Genomic DNA, 22,866 nt, shown 5'->3' with positions numbered 1-22,866 from the left:
CTCAGGAAAAAAAAAGGGGGGGGGGGGCAAAAAAACACAACCACCTCTAACAACAACAACAACGAAAGTATATTATCTTTAGTCACACTTGCTTCAGTGAGGCAGAATTTTGGAACAGGTTCTACACCTCAAAAAAGAGTAATGTAATAATTGTCGCAGAAATGTGTGTTTTACTGTGATGTGTTAGACCTGAAAGTATCCTTTGCTTCTTTCAGCACCTTCAAGGATAGTCCCTGCAAACGTGACCCATGCACACTTCCCTCTATGACATATAAAATGCATCCTGTCAGTGTGTGTAGTATGGCTGCAATAAAATCACCATGACTGGGAAATTTGCCTGAAACTTACTTGTCCGAATGCTTTCTAATTGCACATGAAAACAAAATTTCCTGTTCTAATAATCCACTCTTCTCTGTTTTCTAAACTTACAATCACATCACATGAACTACTTCAAAACAAGAGTTGTGCTCAATGTCTATGAGAACAGTGCAGGAGTTGCTTCCTACTTTTATTCATAGTACTTTATTTGTTTGATCATGATTTGGGGCCAGAAGTAACGGAAGTCTGAATATAGCATTTGATAATTAGCCAGAGCTAAGCCTTTCCTATGTGAGCACCAATAATCTTGTTTGTGCTGTCTTTACTAAAGATCACCCTGTTTCTAATTCTCTGTTTAATTGTATTCCAGATTCTGTTATCAAAATCCTTCAGCTTTCTTCAGTACTTTGCTGCCAGGTTTCTTGCAAGTCCTGACAGCCTAAGAGGTCCTTCTGTACTTAAGATATAACACTTCCTAATCCCCAACGGTCCTTTAGAAATCATATTTTTAAAATCAAGCTTCTCTGTTTCCATGGCCACGTGTGAATATGAGTTTTTAAAGATACTGCCTTTGGAGACTGGAGAGAATTAATGAAAATGTTCAACCTAAAGTATTTTGGTATTGCTATTTACCACTTCAATGTTATATTGGTTACTTTTATTCTTCACATATATTAATCTAGGTGTTGTCTGCTTCTATGTTCTTTGCATTGTTGGATTCAATCCTTAAGTAACCTGTGCCTAGGAGGAAAGAGGCAGCAGTTGTTATAGATAAGTGGGTCAAGAAAAGAAAAAGAGTCACAGGGTTAGCAAAGGAAAACTGCTATACCTCCTTCACAGAGAGTTCTATAGGATAGAGGACTAATAACTGCTATTATACAAACTTTATGAAACTTTGAGTTTCTTAATACAGTTACATGTTCTCATTGTGTCAGTCTGAAATCCCGTCTGTCATGATACAGTGGTTAAAAGATATTTATTTTTTTTTAATTGCACTTTATCACAGTTTATAGTACAATGAGTATGATTTCTCACTGGAATTGATAAGAATAATATATAGAATAAAATGCATTTGAAAAAAGAATAAATCAAAACAAAACCATAGTAAGCATAGCAGCATAAGCATTCTCAAAATAATTTCATAATTCTAAAAATGGAAAAAAATGTCTGTTATTCTTGATAGTTACCAGTTTAATTTATAACTGAAAAATAAAAGGGAAAAAGGAAATTTCATCATGTAAAAAGTGTGTATAGTCTTGGCTCTCATAGGAGCTAATGCAATTACGCATTTCTGAAAATTATGCAAATACTAAATAAGATTTCTTTTTACTCTGCCAGTAATAGATGAGCACACCAGGCAATACAATGTAAGCAAAGAAATGACAGTGTTATTAATGATGAACAATGTATTTTTGCTAATGTATCAGAACACCTCACAGACTTTAGAGTACTCCAGTTTTACTGGTGAAGCTCAGTAGTAGATTTTCAAAGGCCACAACTGTTACTGCAACTCTCATTAAAAATAAGGTTAGATTTCTAACTGAAATCCCTTTAAAAATCAAATCTCAGATACCTGGGAAAGGTCATTCTCAAGGTCTGTCTTGGTGATAAAATAAAAGAAGTCCATCTTGAGATCATGACTGTGACTGTTTATAGCACGTTGTGCTTGTATTTCTGCATTCTGACTGTAAGTCCATTGTTTATGTCTTCTCCTCCTTCAGGTCTCGTGGAAACCACCTCTGATACAGAATGGTGAAATCCTTAACTACGAGATTCGCATGCCTGATCCACGAATTGTCATTGCTGGAAATACTTCATCAATGTTAAGTCATGTGGTGACTAATCTTATACCTTACACAAACTACTCAGTTACTCTAATAGCTTGTACTGGAGGTGATGGCTTTCTAGGAGGCTGCACTGAGAGTTTACCTACCAGCGTAACTACACCTTCAACAGTTCCTCAGGGCGTTAGTCCATTGTCTGTGACGCCGATCAGTGAGTCCTTTATTGCCTTATCTTGGCAACCACCGCTAAGGCCAAATGGTCCTCATCTGAGGTAAGCTTTTAGTTGCAGATGAGATGACAGTTTTCTTCTCCATACCTAAGTCTGATTTAGAAAATGCTGAGCAATGCAAACTTGATGATGTAATCTCAGTTTCTCCTGACCTTCTGAAGCTGTTTAGGGTTCAAAAGTACATGAGTAGACTTAACAGAAATTGGAGATAGAGCAGGGTGAACTTTGAATTATTTTGAATTTAAGAAGACAGGATTATTTAGAGTACCTGTGGCATCTGTGCTGTGGAACTTACTTTTCAGAACATGTTCAAGAATCCTCTGAGTTTTTCAGACTGGTGCTGTCTGAAGAGCCAGAAGGAACAAGCTCAGGATCTTTGCAAAGGCATAGCTGTTTTGGGCTGTAGGATCAGCCACTTTCTGGTGCTGAGCTCAAGCAGCACATTTCACTAGTGAAATGGCAAGAAAAGCATGAGATCTCTGTGAACATAAATGTTTAGCGCATACATATTCTCAATACTCTGCGTGGGCTAGTCCAGATAAAGCAAAAGTGACCATTTGGTAGTGTGATGCAAAAAAAAAAAAAAAAAAAAAAAAAAAAAAAGCTGATTAAGAAGCTGTAAATGTGAGAGTTCATGAGAAAGTTAAAGAAGTTAACAGGTTAACAGAAGCTACAGGTTCTTAGTCAGAGCTGAAAATGGGAAAATGGGAACAGGAAGAAAGTATTTGGTACAGCAGGCTGGATTTCTCCACAGGTACTGGAATAAAGCATCTCTGAGAGTTGCATAGAACAATGGGATGGGGATCTTGGCTTGAGTCTATTGATTACTGAGTGTGTGTGTGTGTAAAAAAAACAAACAAAAAAATGGATTTGAGTGCATGAAGATTTAGAAAGATATGTTTATCTTTATACATTTATGCATAATTTTTAGAAGTCTAATCCTTCAACCAAGTGCTTTAAGGTATTGTGAAACATTGTGCATGGACTTACATCTCTGCAGGCCGTATGTGCTGGCTAGTAGCTCTCTTCTAAGTATATCAGTTGGTTCAATAATTATCTTGTAATTTTTGAATTCTTGTAATGCTGTTTCAGTTGCCTCTATTATACCTCTGTAGCTTGACTCTTCAGGCTTAATTAGGGCACAATACATCTGAATAAAGTGATTGTTCTAAAGAGGAAAAAAAAATGAAAGTTTTTGAAAAGCAGTCTCTGTTATTCTGGAGTTAACAACATGACCATTTTACCATAGATTACTCAAGTAATTCAGCACGACCTACATTTGCAGACTTCATTTCCTTCATGGTGTGCCATGCTGCCCTCAACAAGAAGAACCACGGAAGCAGCTGCTCTGTACAGCATGATAGAGCAAGAAGTCTGCTACTCTGCAAGCAGAGTAGCAGCAGCAGCTGCCAGTGGGGGTGATTTACACATGATCACCATTCAATGTTTAAAAAGATTTTGATGTTTTACATGGCTTGTCTATGAATTACATTAGAATATGCTAGGGCTATTCCTAATAATATTGTAATATTCTGTCTTTGGGTTCTTTTGACCACTGATAAACCACTTGTGAAGTTGTGCTTGGGGTGTAAAGTAACCTGAATATTTTGATGAAGTTGCAGTTCAATTATTTTTTATTTGATTTCTGAGGTTATGTTTCCAGCTGATACAATGATAATTTTGTATATCATCACTAAGGTCAGTGACACAGTGCTTGTTTGTACCTCTTGAGGGTTATTTCCCCAAATTAAGGGGGACAGTTAGCTGGAAGTCACATGTCCTAGTTTCCATGGAGCATAGGAAGGCTCAGCTCTCTTGTAGGAGAATTTCTCAGCTGATTTATGCTTTTGAAGCAAAAACTAACCACTGAATGCAGTACCTATTAAATACTTCAGTAATATGGGGTCTCAGATCCAGAATGATACTGCCCAATGTTTCTTCGTCAGACTGGAGATGATCTTGCTACTGTAACAAAGCTATATATGTCAGTATATTTGCAAGAGACATTGTCATTACGTATTCTGGAACAGTCTGTGCATATCAGGAGGCATGAGTCAAGTCTCTATAAGACACTGTGCCTGGGCCATTTGGACTTGATGTTGATAGCATTTCCACAAGGTAAAATCTGTGAATTATTAAATACCTTTATTCTTTCAAATAAAATTGCTCATTTTCCATTTTCAAAGTAGTTTAAGTAACTCAATGTTTTAAATAATGGAATACTAAAAAGAATGTTTATCTCAGAAAGTTTACAGCTGTGAAAACAAAATAATGTGTGGCTTTAAAAAAAATGTTTTTTTTCCTTTTTTTTTTTTTTTTTCTTTTTGTGTAATAACATTAGTTGAGATAATCCTGGTGTTCTGCTTGTCTTTTGTGTTAGATATGAGCTCCTGAGACGTAAAATCCAGCAACCACTTGCATCAAATCCCCCTGAAGATTTAAATCTGTGGCACAATATTTACTCAGGAACTCAGTGGTTTTATGAAGATAAGGGTCTTAGCAGGTGAGATTACAAAAACTATAAAAACAAATGCTGGCATTTTGTATAGTGTATGTTTAATAGTTCAAAGTATTTCTTGTGTCTTTATGTAGTGAACATATTAATTATGTAATGAAATATTTTTGTCACCATCTTTGCTATTAATCATTCTAATATGCAGGGATTTACTATTACTCTGACATTCTTGACTGTCATGTATTGTATTGCTTTAAAAAGCAAATGAAAATAGAGGTCATCGAAATTTTAACACTGACATACTCATGTAACAAACCATTTACACATATGTGTACATACGCCCTAGATGTGTACATATGCCTAGATTTGGCAAAATCATAGCACAGGCAAAATGACTGAGAAGTCCTATTTGCAATACATTTGAAACTTGGTTTCAACGCTGCTTTTGTTACCAGTTAACTTAATGATTGCCTTAATATCTCCAAATGCAGGGAGAGTATTTAACGCACTTTCAGCAGATCTAATTTAAGGTCAGCTTTGTGTTAGCTTCATTATAGTTAAATGCAGAGTGTTAAGTGTAGGGAAATGGAGAGTGGTTTCTGTTTCTCGGGATGTTATGGACCTACTGTGGGGTACAGAGCAGGCCATTTGTTCTAGAATAGCCTTAGGTTCCCCATCTCAAAGTCAAAGCTACCACCTCTAAAACAAGTAAACACTCACATTAGGAATCTCTAATGGATCGTGCAACACAGGTTCTGTGTTGTTTTTCTGTGGGTAAAATCTTGGGTAAAACTTCGTGGAGGGTTTGAGAATGTGTGTGTTCTCTGCATTTGTGTGCTGGCATGCTTTATGAGAATTGCGTATCAATCACTGCCCCTCACATAGCTTCCAATTCTATAAGAGCTCCATGAGCATCCCTCGTGAGCATGACGTGAACCCACAGAATGAGACTTCTGAGTGTTGTAGAGGCTGAACCAAGCCAAGGACTATTGCCTCTGGCTTGTCACTGACAGTTTGCTGGAAGTCACTGCTCATTTTCGTCCACTGCAATAACTGATCATGGAACCATTCTTTAACACAATCCTGCAAAACTGTCCATTTCTTTCTTAAACCACATTTGAAATTCTACATGGAGTTTCATTTATTTTTAGTTTAGCTCTTCTCAGCAGTCTTCTCTAAGGCATGCAGCATTTATGCTAGCACTTCTGAGGGGGCAATAAGTTCCCACAGGGAACAGTAGCGAGTCCTTAGGCACAAGGACCTTTTAGGTTGCATGAGCTATGGCCACAAAAGTGTACCTAACATTTGGACACACCTGAATGCTTCTTTTGGAGAGGGTTCTGCAGCTGCAGCTGTGCTCCTGCAGTCAACAACTCAGGAGGAATTTGTGGCTGGAGAAAAGATGCTGCAGAGAGAACGAAGCCTCATTTTTTACAAAAAGAAAATCTGTATATCAGCATCTACTTTATATGTTTGTGTTTGTGACATACTACAAGCATGTTTCAGAATAAGTGAATTTTTATTATATTCCAGCTTGAAGTCTCTTTTGATAGTGGTTGCTTCAAATGGCTTTTACATTTCTAATAGGTTTAGCCAAATGTCTTCTATTTTCATTGTTGGAAATGTGGATCCAAAATCTCAAATTCTCATCCTTAATTTGTAAGACTAGATCCCACTCCTTTTTGATTACACCTGCACTACAATGTCCAAGAAAATACATGTATTACATGTTCACAAAGGGTGTGTTCACAATTCATATTGTCAACTTTTTTTCTAGCATGGTTATTACAGTGGGAGCTAGTGAGCTCTAATTAGTTTCCTTTTTTCTCAGTAGAACAGGTAAAGCTTAGCTCTTTTGAAAGTCAGGCTGGGTGGCTGCATAAAGTAGGGTTCTGTAGGGAGAAAAAAAAAAGTAAAAGTAAACATGAAGTGAGTAACTTCTTTTTGTAGAGAAGTCTTTAAATGTTAAATATTTACAGTTCCTTTATTGTGTTTGTAGACAGTTATTCCAGTGATGCAGCTTCAGCAAAAATTTGTTATCACGTGTTCCTGTGATTGTGCAGTTTTGTATGAGGGTTCTTATGTATGAATGTTATGTATGAATGTATGAAAACAATTTTGAGATTATGAAATCTCCCTTAAAATACATTAATATATCGTTTGAGTTAGAGAAGAAATTATGGAGTGAGAGTCACTTAGTTTACTAAACATACTTGTAGTATTTCATAAATCTGTGTAAGTTGAATATCCACAGTTCTGAAGAAAATTAGTTTATTAAATGGATTTGCATTATTAGATTATTTTATTTATTTATTTATTTTATCAGTGGGAGAGTCCTGGCTGTATATGGTGAATCACTTTTACAAATGAGACTCTGCAAGTTAAAATCAACGGGTTTCCCAAAAGAGGAAAAAAGCCTCATTTGATTAAATTCTGATCCAAATTTTGGCAGGTTGCCACCGCTGTAATTACATATTGAATTGAGCTATAATCTCTCAACACCTCAGAAGCTACAACTATGAGGAAGTGAAATAACGTGCTTTATTTTTGTTACCATGTTAATGGTCCTGAATTATTTCCTAAAAAGTAGGCAGCCCTTATAGTGCCTTCATTGGTGCAAGCCACACAGCTGCAGTTTTCTGGGGGGTTGAGTGGGAGGAGAAAGAGCAAAACTTCAGCACAAGCAGAAGTGTTCGAGCAAATTTTTTCTACATCTGCATTTTTTTGTTCAATGTAATTATTTTTAAAATGTCTTAGGTACACAACATATGAATACAAGCTCATAGTACACAACGAGGTAGGATATACATCAAGTGAAGAAGTGATAGCTACTACATTAGCAGGATTACCAGAGAAAGGAAGTATCGTCATTGCACGTGCTGTTAATCACACTGCTGTAGAAGTGGAATGGTCAAAACCAAGTAAGTGTGCTTAGTATTTATTTCAGTAACTAGATGTTAACCTGCCATCACTTACATTGGTCTGCCTTACTCTCAGAGGAAACACAGTCCCTGTCTTGATTTATAATGCAGCAAAGCGTCCTTGAAAGGAGAGGAAAGAAAGGGGAAAAAAGGGTGCCCATTTTGCTATTTCTCAGTCATGCTTGTATTTATTATATGGTATTTCTGTGGAATGAGAATAGTGAAAGTGAAGAAATACTTAATGCAGAGAAATCTATACAGTAGGACACAAAATCCTGTTGTCTTTGTGGTATATTTCATCTCTTTGTATGAAAATTTACATATATGTTCCTTCAGGATGAGAGGATCCTCTTTCTCTTTCTTTTTGCTCTGCTCCTTGAAATGAATTCAGCCAATTTCTTTAGCTGGTTTGCTAAGTACAGCAGTGGGGAATTTCTTCATGACTTACATGCAAATGCTTTTATAAGGACTGGGTGGTGAATTGCAACAAATGTAGTCTCTTTATTTTATAATTGCATGCGTGAAGTAAGCGTGCTTATAAAAACTGACAAATGTAATAGATCTGAAGCAGCTCACTGAAGTTTCATTACCTTAGTAATCTAAACCTCTGACCTTCTAGATGTAGGTAATGCAATCTGTTTTTATTTTCATTCATACTTTAGAAATTTCCTCCATATATGTTTATGAATACAAAGGTTAAATGCCAAGACAGAGCCATTCATCACTAGAAAACCTAAACATATTTAATTAGTTCGTATGTTACACTAATCATATTAACTATGTTGTATACTCATGTTTCCTTTTTTCGGTAATATTAATTTCAAAGTATTTTTTTCTCTCTTTTTTTTTTTTTTTTTTTTTTTTTTTTTTTTTTTTCCTGGAAGCTTGGGAGTCCATAATATAAGTTGCCTTGCTATCTTTATTTTTCTGGAAAATGTATTGGAGTTTTTTGGTCTTCTTTTTTTTTTTTTTTTTAATCTGTACCACTTAAAATAAAAATAATACATCACTTCAGTAAAATTTTTTTGTTACAAAATTGTTTAATAAATCTGCAAATAAATCTGCTTTTGTCTTTTAACAGTGCTATTCTATTTCCTAGTTAGTTGAGTTCTGTTGAGTGGTACAGTGTATCATCTAAAACAATGTTTTAGTATTTGAAGATTTTATCACAATTATTCTTTTCATCTTGGTGCCTACTGGAAAAGCAGTTGCATTTGATCAGACCTGAACTTAAACTATTTAACAAAGAATAGATAAAATAACAGATTAAAACTGAGTTACTGAAATGGAGAAGCAACTAGCTCTGACCAATGAATGTCCTTCCATGTGTAGCCAGAAAATGGTACTGTTTTTTCTTCCCTTCCCAGAAGAAGCTACTACTGGGTAAAAACACACTTTAGAAAGAAATATTAGTTTGTTGTTGTTGTTGTTTTTGCCCTGTGAATATACTGCTTCTGAGGGTATGACACATTTATATGTAGATACTATAATGATTGTTCTAAAATAACAGCATGTAGATATCGATTTTCACTGTGGCCAAAAGGCTTTCTGTATAAATTTGAATGGAATGTTCATTTCCCATGGTTAGACCAGTAAAACCAGAATACAGTACTTTGCAGGGCAGGAAGGAAAAAAAGAAAAAAAAAAGTCAAGTTTCCCATCTTCAACTAGTGGTGTAGTGCAAGGTTTTACACTCTTCCTGGTATCCAGGTAAAAGATATCTGTTCACAGTGGTGACCTGCAGGATCTATGCACCACTGCTAGCAGTCTTCACCTCTGAGTTTACTTACAGATTCTACCATTGTCACTGGAGCATTATGAGAAAGAAGGCTTTCCCAGTGTTGCCTAGGATCATGGGCTGTTAGTGATACTTTGGAAGAGCATTCTGTACCTGTGGTTATTGGTGTGTGGGAGGTGGGAGGCCATTAAAAACAATTGATGGAATCTCTCTCTCTCTCTCTTTTTTTTTTTCTTTTTTTTTTTTTTTACAGTAAGGGACTCTTCATAATAAATTGCTTTTCTCTTCAAGATAAATGCTGTGAATAAGAAACTGGCTGACTGAATATCTCTTAGTTGATGTCTCAATGTTTTCCTTTCTCAGCACTACAAGACTTGCAAGGAGATGTCATGTATTACATCCTCTTCTTGAATTCTACTGCTGATAGAAGATCTCTGAGGATTCAGGCTAATGAAAACTATACAGTCATAGGTGACTTGCAGCCCAACACAGAGTATCAGATATTTTTCCAAGTTTTTAATGGAGCCCACAGCATCAACAGTGAAGTTGTGCGTGTGACTACCTCAGATGGAGGTTGGTTAGCAGTGAATGCAGCTTGGCTTAAACTCTGAGAATGAAATTGATTGATTTTTGTTAGGGTTGAGATCAGTCATCCTTCCATTATAAAATTTCCGGTATAAGAGGAAAAAGGGCTAAAACGCTAAAATGCTTAAGTGCTGGCTGTCGTCATGTGGTAGATCAATAAAGGGTCCCACTGAGACTGAAGCAAAAGCTCTAATAGCAGATATTAACCTACTTTATTCTCATCTTCTCCTGCATACTCCTGTCTGTGTACACTAAGTTTGGAACTGAGTTCATATCAATAAATGTTGGAATTTAAAAACAATTAATGTTCTTTTAAAAAGATTTGCTCTGTGAAGCGATGTGCTTTAGACATGACAGTCATATATAGGACCTTTCCTGAGTCACCAGAAACACTAGGTGTAAGTTTAACCCCTGAAAAAAATTATTTATGAGTCATTTCTGTGCCAGTTAGCAACTGCATGTGCGTTAAGGAGTGGGGGTGAAGAACAACAACAAAAAGAAGTAAATCTAAAATGTGTTCAGAATGGTCTTTCTAATCTTTTTGCTTTATAAAGTCTCATTATAAACATTATAATATCATTACCTCAGAAGCAAGTGTTCCAGGTCATTAGCAAAGCCCTTTAAGTGAGGCTTCCATTTCCTTTCTGATGCCAAAGGTCAGCACCTTTTGTTTATAAAATAGAATCGATTGTAAGGGCAATTTTTCAACTGGTAAAGATGGGTTCTTATGACAAAAATAGGTTTTTGCATTTGTTATTTCTGACATGCTTAGATAATTATGTAATTTAACGCTAAGGAAGGTTTGTTTCTTTTTATTTCTTTTTTTTTTTTTTTTTTTTTTAAATAAGTGTTAGACTTCATCATTACCTATAGTAATCAACATTCAAATCCATTTACATAATGACAATGTCACATATTGCTTCATCTTGCTTCAGCTATGAGGCTGATAACGTCACGATCCAATAGACATAAGGTATTTTGGTCTCAGGTTTTGCTTTAAAAGTAAAATGCTTTGTTTTTCTCTCTCTCTCCCTTTTTTTTTTTTCTTTCTTTTTTTTTTTTTTTTTTCTTTTAAGATTGGGATTGGGGGAGACATAAAAATAATGTTTATATGTTGGCAGTGCAGATGGGTGAATAATTTATCATCATATCTCACTGGCCACATACCACTGATGATTGACACTATGCTGGTGGTATAAAGCATTTTACCATCAGCTCTCATGGTTTCTAACTGAGAGTATAATAAGCCAATTTACAGAAGACTACAGACTGTGATAACTTCATCAGAGGAAAGCAGATAAGCAGTGAACCCTTTGCTAAACCTAAATACTAATCTGCATTTGGTTAAACAAGTGCTTTTGCAGAGACAGCTGGAGTTTATTCAGTTTCTTCCTTTATTTCTAGAGCCTGAGGGCATGTTCCCTCCAGAGGTTGTCATCATCAACAGTACAGCTGTACGTGTCATCTGGACATCGCCTTCAAACCCGAATGGTGTTGTCACAGAGTACTCTATCTATGTAAATAATAAGCAGTACAAGACTGAAATGAACGAGCCTGGGTCCTTTCTTTTAGCAGATTTATCTCCATTCACTGTATACAATATACAGGTTAGAATATTTTTTCTGTGTTGTGTAACATTCTTTGATTTTACATAATATTTATGTACTTCCAAGGTGAATATTGTTATATGAATTTCTTTACATACATGGCAAATATTTGCACTGTTTGTGTGTGTGTATACATACAAGGCATAAATTTATTTTCAGGGTATTTTAGGTCTGCGTGCTGTTTTCATAACACAGACTTCCATTATTTTTTTCTCAAACCATCAAAACTCCATTTACTTTCCCTTAAATGCTCTGTGCTACAACATTAGCAAAGCCCTAACATACATTACAAAGAAGCAAAGATTCTACTCCTACTCATTAAAAGAAAATTGCAATTGTTTTAGAAACATCAGGCATGCATAATATATCAGCACGAAGAAATAATGATATTGCATTTGTCATCCTTTTATCATTTTTTTTTTCTCCTCATCGTTCTGAGGAAAAAGCAGAGCTGTTGAAATCATAGCAGTACTTCTTATGCTGTTAATAAGTACAACAATTTTTTCTTTGCTTTTTCCTTTCTCTATCTTTATCTTTGCCTCTATAGACAGATATCTAATAAAAGACGAAACATTATATGCAGTATAAAAAAAATGGTATCTTTCTATCCTTAAGTTCAATTAATGTGCTCAAGAAATGCAGTTTGACGTTTAATTGTAACTATTCTTGTCTATTTTGTTCAGGATGGGTTTGCATTATATTTTAGAAGGACTTAGTAGTAACTATGTGTACTCTGCTCTGAAAAATTTGCATCCAGTTACTACATGCCATAAATAAACATCACAGGCAGGCATACCATAACAGATTTCTATGTTCAAACCCCTCTGAAACAGCAAACCTCCATCCATGAATACACATATGACTTTCTGAATGCTGCTTGGAAACACATTTGTCTTTTCTCAATAACAATGCAAATTCAGAGTACTGCCTCACTTATAGATCCTCTATATTAATTTACCATGGCCACCTTCTGTTGCTTGAGATGTTAATTATTCTTCTCTTTCACTTTCTTAGTCTTTATACGTTTGCATCAATGCGATAGGTAAAAATCAAAGCTTTTTTTTTTTTTGGTTCTTTTTCTTCTTGTCCTGAAAGCAATATTATCTTGGATGCATGTACATCTCAATGGTAATCTTCCTTCATTACCTTTCTTTTCTTTTGTGCTCTTTTATTTTGAATAAACCCTGCATCGCCAATAGAGAAACAATGTTACTATCATTCACTTGTTATTTGACTTTGCCTTCATTTAGTTTAATCCCAAGAACTGGAAGGAATAAGTTTTTATTTCTATGGGATTTTTAATAATGAAGTGTATGTTTTTGATTTGTATTTTTACCTTTATCCTAATTTTCCAGCATAGACATGAAGGAATAGAAGATTTTAAGGAAAAATATCCTTGTTTTTATTTCAAAATGTGTGGTACATGTAGGAAACCAAAGTGAATTACTCATGAACCAAAATCAAAGCAGAGTGGCTTATTGTATTTCCTATCTTGTTACACTTGGACATTTTTTTCAGTGTTATGCATACGATTCGGCTTACAAAATACAAACAAATTCACTTACACACTGTTGATGATAATTTAATAGAGAATAGTGGTAGGTATCAGATGGCTGTGTGTACTCTTTTTTTTTTGAAAATAGAGTGGGGAAATGTGATACGGCATGGTATATCTCTGATAGATATACTTATCTCAAAGTTTTGGTATTTTCCTAGCTGTACTTAATCTGTTAAGTAGAAAAGAAGACAAATCTTGGTGAAAAGAGAAATCTAAGCAAGTAGCAGAGTTGAATAATTTCTGCATCTTAGTATTTGAAATTCACGTTCTTCTTCATCAGATTGAAGCCTGCACGGTGTATGCCTGTGTGAAAAGCAACGGGACCCAGATTACAACTGTAGAAGATGAGCCGAAGCAGCTGGCAGCACCCATTATTCACGTAATTGGCTCCAGGTACTATGCTAAAGGTAGCTGGCATATATCAGATCAATTTGTGGCTGGAATGGGGACCAGAAAGGGGACCAATCTCGCATTGAATATGGTGCATTAAAGAATTCAGTGTACAGCTTGTAAAGGTTTTTCATGGTCATTATATTTGATCTTGGAGTTTTTGGCCAAATGAGCAACTAAAGAAATCTCACCTTTGTTTGATTGTATAGAGTCATTCAGGTATAACTGTGCTGGGATAATAAATAAGGCATAAATGGAAGTAGTTAAAAGAAGTTTAGAGGATGAAAATTATCACATTTTGCTGTCAGTTAAGAAGAGGGAGATTAATGTTCAGGGAGCAATGTGATGCTGATAATGGAAACAGAGTAATTGTGGGTAAAAAAAAAGTCACCCACCACAACAGTAAGAATTAGTAAGCTATCTTAAAAGGCATACACATCTCTGTCTCCTTGAAACACTGTTTGCAAGCTGCACATCCATGAAATCCACAGGCATGGACAAACTTCTTAATTGTAAAAGGAGTAACAGTTTTGCAGTATTTAGAAGCTGCCAAATAACATATACAGTGATTCATTAGGAGTTAATATCTTCCAAAGACAGGCTAAAGCATGCTAACACATTTTTTTCAGAATTACACCAACAATAAAACAGTTAGCCTCCTGTGTGTATGTTATTGTTCATATGATTTTATTACATTTGTGGTGGTGTATGCTCATTAGCAGTGTTTCTTTTGTAGAAAAAAAAAAAGAAAAAATCTTTTTTGTAAATAACAAAAATCTAACAACCAAGCCTTCTGAAATGGCCAGCAGGATGGATTTGCTCCTCCAGTCTCTTAGAGACTTCTGTTTGCTGTTTATCATTTCTACATTTTTCTTGAATTCAGCATTTGTCTCTGTATAAGGGTGAAATTAAGCTTGCTATTTTTCTCTCACACATACAGATATAGTCAAAGCTTGTTTGATGATAAGAACTCAATTCAGGATCTCATCTTTTGCCCTTGGCTTTAACTTATGTGTGCCTTTGTCTGTATTGTCTGTACTGCAAACACTTATGCATGTTTCTGCTATTATATATAGACTAAATATGTCATAACACATGAATGAAAAAGGATCAAAAATGCCTTCCTACTTTATAATCTGCTCAGCCAGAAGCAGACTCTGTTTCTACACTGCCTTTTCCTACATGTCATATTATCATCAGCTGTTCTTATATCCCAAAAGAATACTAACTACTGATCGATTGCCCGGACATGTCTGGCCATGGCCTACACGTGCCCCGGGTAGTTCATTTATTTGCCACGGTGGATTTGCTAGAGTGGAATTTAATCAATAGCTAATTCATTAATTCTGGTCCTCGAGTATGTAGGGATTGTGTAGTATAAAAATGACTGGCTGGCTTCAGCTTTGACTGAAATATGACAAACACTACAGCTGACAGCTTCAGCAGGTGCTGGGCTGAATATGAATTTTGCTTATTTATCGTCCATAAAAGAAAAAACTTGGTAAAAAAAAAAAAAAAAAAACAGTTTGTGTAGACAAGTGGACATTTTAATACATATCTGTCACCAGACAGAAAAAAAAAAGGCATTTATACAGTACATGGGATAGTCAAGATACAATACAGATCATGCAGTTTATTGTCTTTAATTGGAATCAGTGGTTTTTCCTCTTCTGAATCAGTTTAGGGGGCTGTATTATTGATGAGAATGCTGTAGGATAATGTCTTTGTAGCATTCACAAATAATTGTTTTAAAATTTGCCTCAAGGTGCTGCATGACATAAATTATAATTTCACCCACCAACTTCTTAGAAGTCTTTCTGGTAGCAGCTCCATCCAGACTGTTCTAATGAAGGTTATACCACTGGAGCCATTATAAATACCTTACTTTTCCACCTCTTACAGTTAATAACTCAGCTTCAGGCTGAAACTTGGCACAAAAGGTCACAGTCCTAGAACGATTATTTTATAATGCCAAACTTCAAATAGAAAACAGTATGGGACCCAATATGGAAGTCTTAAGTCAGGTTCTGTTTTTTTTATGTTTCTTGTCTTGTTTGTTTTTTTGGATGGGAGGGTGTGTCAGGGTGTGTGTGTTTGTGCACTGGTGAATTCTTTGCTTTGGTGTTCAGTACTGTGGAGCTTAGGAAGGTTTTTGTATGAGATGCTGTGCATGGGTGAATGAAGCGGAGGAACTATCTCAAATTAGTATGTTAGTAGAAAGGTTTTAGAACAAATGGGCAAAACAGTAATAAACTGTTGTGATGATGGTATTGGATCAGGAGTTCTGAAGGAGCTCATATACAAAAGTGTCAAACTACTATGCTATGCAAAATGTCTTTTAATTTGGTATTGGTACTGCAGGAATGGAAGATGACAGTGTAATGCAGATTTCTCCAAAGGGATTTGGGGAACTAAAAACCAGTAAGTTTCCATACTGGGAAAATAACTGGAATGTGCAGATTAAAAAAAAAAAGGAATTCATAACTATGTGAATAAACGTGAAATGCTGGGAAAGATTGTTGTGGAGTCACATCCAGCCAACCAGTGACAAGCTGATCAGATATATCCAGAGTTAACTGGATATAAAAGATGACCTGATTAGGCTGTGCTTTCTATGAGCACCATACATGGTACAGCTGGTTGCATGCTGAAGGTCCTATCATGTCCCTGTAAATCTGCACCTGTTTCTTCAGACAGTAGCTATGAAAAAGCTGAGATACTCATTCACATCTGCAATCCCATGAAAACCTTGCTACTTTATTTAACTGGGCCATGGGTTATTTTTACTCTGTTGCTTTCAAAACCACCTCAATTTGTAGTGAACATCAGAAGGTATACGTGTAACTGAAACATTCATAAAATTGTGAAGGAGTCTGCTTATCTGTGAGTACATAGAGTTGTGGCTTTATTGAAAGGTCATGCAGGGTTTTACCCTTTTGGTGGCACTATGCAGTGAACTTCTATGCCACATGATTTACTCGGGCAGCTGTAGCTTTACATGATAACTAGCTATGTCCACACCAAATGTGTATCTATACATTGAATAATAATAAAGTGACTGCTTATTAATGAAGAAAAAACGTGTTGAGTTCTGCAGAAAAGGGAAAATAATTCAAATTCAATAGTTCAAATAGTTGCATCAATTCTCTGGACTACTTTGAAATTATTTTAGGGGGTAATATGGCTTGCAAAACTGCGAAAACTGGCTCAGTGCTTTGAAAATATACTTTTGGGGGTCTGAATGACACCTGCAGAAAGCAAATTATTCTAAGAAATAAGTAGAAGTGCTTTCTTTACTCCTGTGATCTATACTGTGCAAAGACCAGGAGAGAGTTACAATAGCATTTATAAAGGTTGAAATACTACCCTTCTTTTCCTTTTCTTTTTATCTATTTTTTTTTCTGATTTTTAATTTTATATATATATATATATATATATTTTTTTTTTTTTTACAATATAGTATCCTGGTTTTATGTTTTTAGGTTAAATCCTGTAACATTATTTAAATGTAGATATTTGATGTTGTTGAGCACATGTGTGTGTTCATGTCCATGTGTTAGAATATATAGTGAATACAAACTAGGCATGTATGGAATATGGAATTAAATCTATGGTTCAAATGAAGACCTTGGAATAATAATGCTGCCTCTGCAAGTCACCTCTGAAGTTGTTCCTTCATAGGAGACATTAACTCCTATTCTCAAAGGCTTTTTGCTGTGTATTCCTTTGTTTATATCTCAAGGAAGTGAAATAATAGTTCAGTTATTTTTATTCTCTTAAGAAGTCAAAGTGTATCTCAGCAACTACTGTTTCACTGTAATGTTTTTCACTTTAAATTAATGTTAATTTATGATGTCACTGGCATTCTGACAGTGGCTGTGTAAGTGGGACATGGAGATCAAGAAGAGGTATTTGGAGTCTGAGTGTATGCTATATAGTGTTGTAAGTCCTCCTATTGATCTACGTGTAGCACTGGGATCTCCTCCTCTCTAGCCGAAGAAGAAAGTCATAGTAAGAAATTAACATTGTATGCAACATTCCAGAGTGATTATGCATGAAATTAAGTTTTCCATGTAAAATGTGTACATGACAAAAGAGCAAATTTCTGTTTCAAATGTCCTTTTTGAGACATATGTTGTAATTTTAAGTGAGATTTTGAAGCCAACACCTGCACATTTTTTAGTAGTGACAAGCATACTAAAGTTTAACACAGTTTTTCCCTTAAGATACTTTCTTCCTTAAATTGATGATGGCCTAATATCAAACTTGAAATCAAGAACAGAATTCTTACGGACAGTATTTTGTGGACAGCTGCAGTCACGCTTTTGCACCAAGTCAGAATTATGTTAAACACTTGCATTTTTTACTTCTAATTTTGTCAATGAAAATATTTAAGTATACTGTTTAATGATGTTGTTATTAATTCTTATTTTTTATTAATTACATGTTGAAGAATAAATTTCAAAGGAAGATGTGTTTTTTGCATTATATTTTTAAAAGCAGGGAAAAGGCAAGATAAATGCAAATCTGTTCTAAATGGTGACTGAATGTGAGCAAGCTGCACTGGCTACAGCTTGCAGTGTGGGGTTGGTCCTCTGTCCCCCAGGTGCCTGTTCTCCACCAGGATCCTGTATGAGGATGGAATGGTCCCTCCAGCCTTGTCAATAGACCTTAACTACAGCACCAAGAAAGCATGCTGAATCCTTTCAACTACCACTGAACTCCAATGGTTGAAACGCTAGAAAAAAAGTTCATTATACAAAAGTTTTCAGAAGCATGAATGTGATTTCTTTTAAACAGAAAGACTTTGATTACAATTTTTAAGGGCTTTGATTATATGTGTGATTCATTTTCTCAGGGTTTTATCAAATATTGATACTTTTTTTCAAACTTTACACCTTTTGGTTATTAAAGAACCTGTGAAATTCACCATTGAGAGGGATATTTTGGATACTTGAAATACTTTACTCCATGTGAACTCATATAATGTGGAACAACTATATGCTAATCATTTAATGTATTTATCTGCAGAAACATAAATACTTTAAATAATTTAACAGCTGTTAATTTTCTGCTTATTGTAGATCTCTTCAAATCAACTGGGTATCGCCGGGACAGCCAAATGGCATTATCCTAGGATACGATCTCTTACGTACAGCATTGAAGAGGTGTGCCCCAGCAGCAGGGAGCAGCAAAAGTAATAGAATGTGCATCCCTCTAGAATGTAGGAAGCATGAAAATATCTGTGGAGAAGAGTGTTATCATCCAGAGCTGAAGGTACATGTTTATTTATAAGTTAGTAATATAAGGAAGAATTGTTCTTCTAGAAATGAGTGTGTAAACCAAACCTCGTTAGTTGTCAGAGGAAAGGATGTGAAGATTTTGCTTCTTTCAATATTTTAAGTATGAGGCTCTGATATGTCTTGAAATATTTTTAAATTATATGAGGATATTTGAGCTTAATATGGGGACAGCTGTGCAAAAATCTCTAGCAACATTTTGTCAGACAGCTGCTGACAAGTGAGACTGTTAACTTATTCCTCCTTTCAGAAGAAATGAACTGGTTAGTATTTATTGTCTTAGATTAACACTTCAGTTTGAAGCAACAGTACAATTTCGAAGCAAATTCCCTGCTTGTTTCCATTTACTGCACATTGGTTAAGTTTCAAGGTGGTTTTTAATATGTACAAACTAAATCCCCTGCAGAGGAAGCTAAGCCAGAATACGTGCTTCAGAAAACTCTCAAATGTACTCCAGATCTGGATGGGGACATCAGGTTTCCAACCAGTCTGTGGACCACCTTACATCACAAACATGCATCCAGTTTCTTCCCTTTGGAAAGCTTTGATTCATATTTATTGTACAGGTGTTCATCCCAAGGAATGAGGCTCTATCTGATCCCAAGTAAATCTCACAAATCATATGTAAATGTGAGAATCTCAGTACCAAATTATTAGATCTACTGATCCAATCCCATTGTGCTAAATTACAGGGTGGGCATATACATACATAGAGCTTTGTATGTATTTTTGCCTCCCACTAGGAACAATAAGTTTTGCTCAGCTTCATGCCATACAGCTTACACTGTAAACTGTAAACTGCAAAAGGAGATTCTTTGTCTGCTCTAATATTCACGTACCTGTGGAGCACGTGGTAGTACTTTCTATGGTTCCTTTGGCAAAAAGTGGTCACACTGGATCACATAAAGACCATAGAAAAGTTTCCACGCATATGCAGAATTTCAAAAACACTAGTAAAACTAAAAAGCTTCTCTCTGTGTGAGGAATTATTCCTCAAACCCTGCATGGCAAATAATGGTCATTAAAATGATTTTTTTTTCTCCTCAAATTTTTCCATGGCTGAATGACTAAATTCTCCTGTACAGAAAATCTATTTAGATTCAGCTACAAGTGGGTGGTTGTTACATGACAATGATGAGCAGCCCTGAATGAGATCCATTGTGATTTGTCAGATGTATTTTTAAATTATGGCTATTTTCAGGTTAATCTTCATATTAGTTCCTGTTTAGGAGTAGGATCAATAGTGTAGCAAGAGTCTGTAATGGTTTTTATTGACAAATGAGGTAGAAAACTCTTAGTTTGAAAGTAAGATTTAATGTAATGAAATAGTGTCCCTATTTGTCAAAAGCATCATCACATGCTCCGTGACTAAGGCAAACGATATGTATTCACACGACTCCCTGTCAGACAAGACAGTAATTAAGGAAGTGAGTTATTTGAGGGGTTCAAGTCAAAATATAAATTATTCTAGCCAATACAGCCTTAGCTTTGGAGTTCCCTTGAAAGCTATACTGTGCTATATGTATGTGTTTTTGAAACCTTTCAAGTGAATTACAGGGAGTCTTTTGTTCTAAAACATAAATTTAATTATTTCATGTTTTTTTTTTTTAGCTTGGTAGACTTTTTAATAGACCTTTTGGCATGTGAATGAGTTTGTATTAGATTAATTTTAGAAGATTTTTTTTCTCCTTTTTTACTTTTTCAATCTTTGTGCAAACTTATGGTAACTTTCAGCTATGGAGAGAGTCTGCTTATTTTTATGGTTTCCTGACTTTTTTTTTTTTCTAATAGATTGAATATCATTTTGCTATAATGGCCTTTGTATTCTCTAAACACATCACCAGCTTTAGTAATTTCTGACTCTTAATTGTGCTATGATGTAATGGAGTACCACTATACTCATACAACAACAAGGAAGTACAAAAAGATATTCATCTGTTTGTTATTTGCACCTATTAGTCAGAGACAGGGGCTAGTAGTGGGTGCTACTTGGTTAGGTAGCAGTCTTGAAGGTCCACAGGAAACTGAAGCACATACATACGTAATATGACATACATAATATGACATGGCAGTCATTTTCATGGGTGATGATTAAAATTCCCCTCCTGACGCTTTGTCTGGTTTGTTCTGTGTGTACCCACCAGTAATCTAAAACATCTGTAACAGATTTTTACAGAGCTTCTGACATATCCCTGTTCCTTTTACACTAGTCTGGGACAGGGACAACATTCACTCTACACCAGCTGTAATGCTCAAGTATTTATGCTAGTATATATGGTCATTAGATTCAACAGTCTACTGGAGTAGTGAAGAAAAGCAACACTGACTGGGGTAAAGTTGTTCTGAAAAGAAAGCCCCTTACCACAATATCAGCTGCTATTTGTCATCCATTAATGATATACCAAATGTGGAGATGTCACTTAGAGTTAAAGTAACGTTTATATCAAGAGCAATAAGCAGATACCTTTTGTTTGGCACATGAAAAAAAAATAAAATCTGAAATACAAAGATCTCAGTCCCCAACCCTATTGCAAATGTACAAAATTCTTGACACAATGAATTGCACATTCAAGTTTGCTTGCAGGGGTGCAAAAATTTTGTAGGTAGAATGAAGCCATCTCAGCATAGTCTATGAAAATTAACAATCAAGTGTATTAAGAGCTGATCAGCATGGGACATATTTAAGAATACAATACTGCATCTCTCTGGATAAGAGGGTGCTTTGCTAGTGTTTCATCATTTTGTTCTTTACTTTTTTGTGTTCAGCCAAAGAGGCTGAAGTCCTGCATTTTCCTCTTGAGCAGAAGTGACACCATCTTTCTAATCCACTAGTATAGCTCAGTTCTGACTTGTAATGATGACAGTCCCCACTAGGGATGATAATACCACTGCAAACCTATATTATGCTTCCCTCTGGGAGGTGCCAACAAGTTGTGCTCCCTTTAATTGTTATGGTGCATTTTGTTATTGGGACATATCCTCTTGGAAACGGCTGGATTTGAAGCTACCAAATTCTCCTACCAATACTTCTCCTTTTCTCCTACTAAATGGAGAACTCTGTCCTGTTCCTGAGAGTTGATAGTCCATTAAGACAGAATAACTTCTCTTGCCTTTATAGTACTCTATGAGGCATTATAATTACTGTTGGGAAAACAAACAAACAAACGGAAATGCTTGCTATTTGTTTACCCTGTTGTTCATTTACATATGTAAACATCTTTCCCTGTAGATATTGTTTTATACATACCAAATTGGATGGTAGACCAGTCAGTGAAAGCATGTAAGATGTATGTACATAGTTCCATTAGACAAATCACTAGTGAAGTTCTCATAAAGGAGATTGACATTTTCCTCAATTTGTTTATTGCATCTTGTTGTATTGCATTTATATGGCCAGGTTTTGGTAGCAGGGGGCCTCTGGGGTGGCCTTTGGAGCAGAGCCCAGAAGATGCCCCGTGTCAAATCAGAGCCAACTCCAGCTGGCCCCAAAACGGAGCCACTCGTGTCCAAAGCTGAGCCAATGAGCAACACTGGTTGGACCTATGTGAGAGCAGATCTAAGAAAGGGAAAAAAGTGCTGTGCCACAGCAGCTGGGAGAGGAAAGGAGTGAGAACCAACCTTGCAGTCCCCAAGTGCAATGCAGCAGGGTAGGAGGTGCTCCAGGCAGGGAATAGCAGTTCCCCTGTGGCCTATGGAGAGGCCCCTGGTGGAACAGGCTGTCCCCCTGCAGCCCATGGGTCCCACATGGAGCAGATCTCCATGCTACAGCCTGTGGGGGAGCCCCTGGTGGAGCAGGTGGAGGTAGCCTGGAGGAGGCTGCAGCCCATGGAGAGCCCCCGCAGGAGCAGCCCCCAGGCCGGAGCTGCAGCCCGTGGAGAGGAGCCCACACAGGAGCAGGGGGTCTGGGGGGAGCTGCCGCCCACCCGTGGGGGACCCATGCTGGAGCAGTTTGCTCCTGGGGGATGGACCCCGTGGTACGG

General features: G+C 36.2%; 1 protein-coding gene across 1 annotated transcript in view; it reads left to right on the top strand.

Moving 5' to 3' along the window:
- USH2A (usherin) overlaps positions 1-22,866 on the top strand; it is a gene marked incomplete at its 3' end in the record, with an annotated part of 393,893 nt that overhangs the window by 277,043 nt on the left and 93,984 nt on the right. Inside the window, exons 41-47 of the mRNA XM_084283630.1 lie at positions 2,040-2,374; positions 4,713-4,835; positions 7,545-7,708; positions 9,810-10,019; positions 11,436-11,638; positions 13,477-13,589; positions 18,671-18,863. Coding sequence (XP_084139756.1) covers positions 2,040-2,374; positions 4,713-4,835; positions 7,545-7,708; positions 9,810-10,019; positions 11,436-11,638; positions 13,477-13,589; positions 18,671-18,863 — 1,341 coding nt within the window. The remainder of the gene's footprint in view (positions 1-2,039; positions 2,375-4,712; positions 4,836-7,544; positions 7,709-9,809; positions 10,020-11,435; positions 11,639-13,476; positions 13,590-18,670; positions 18,864-22,866) is intronic.

The sequence above is a fragment of the Netta rufina genome (genome assembly GCF_964035555.1).
Source record: "Netta rufina genome assembly, chromosome: 3".
In the NCBI taxonomy this organism is placed as follows: Eukaryota; Metazoa; Chordata; class Aves; order Anseriformes; family Anatidae; genus Netta; species Netta rufina.
This window is presented reverse-complemented; position numbering and strand designations above follow the sequence as displayed.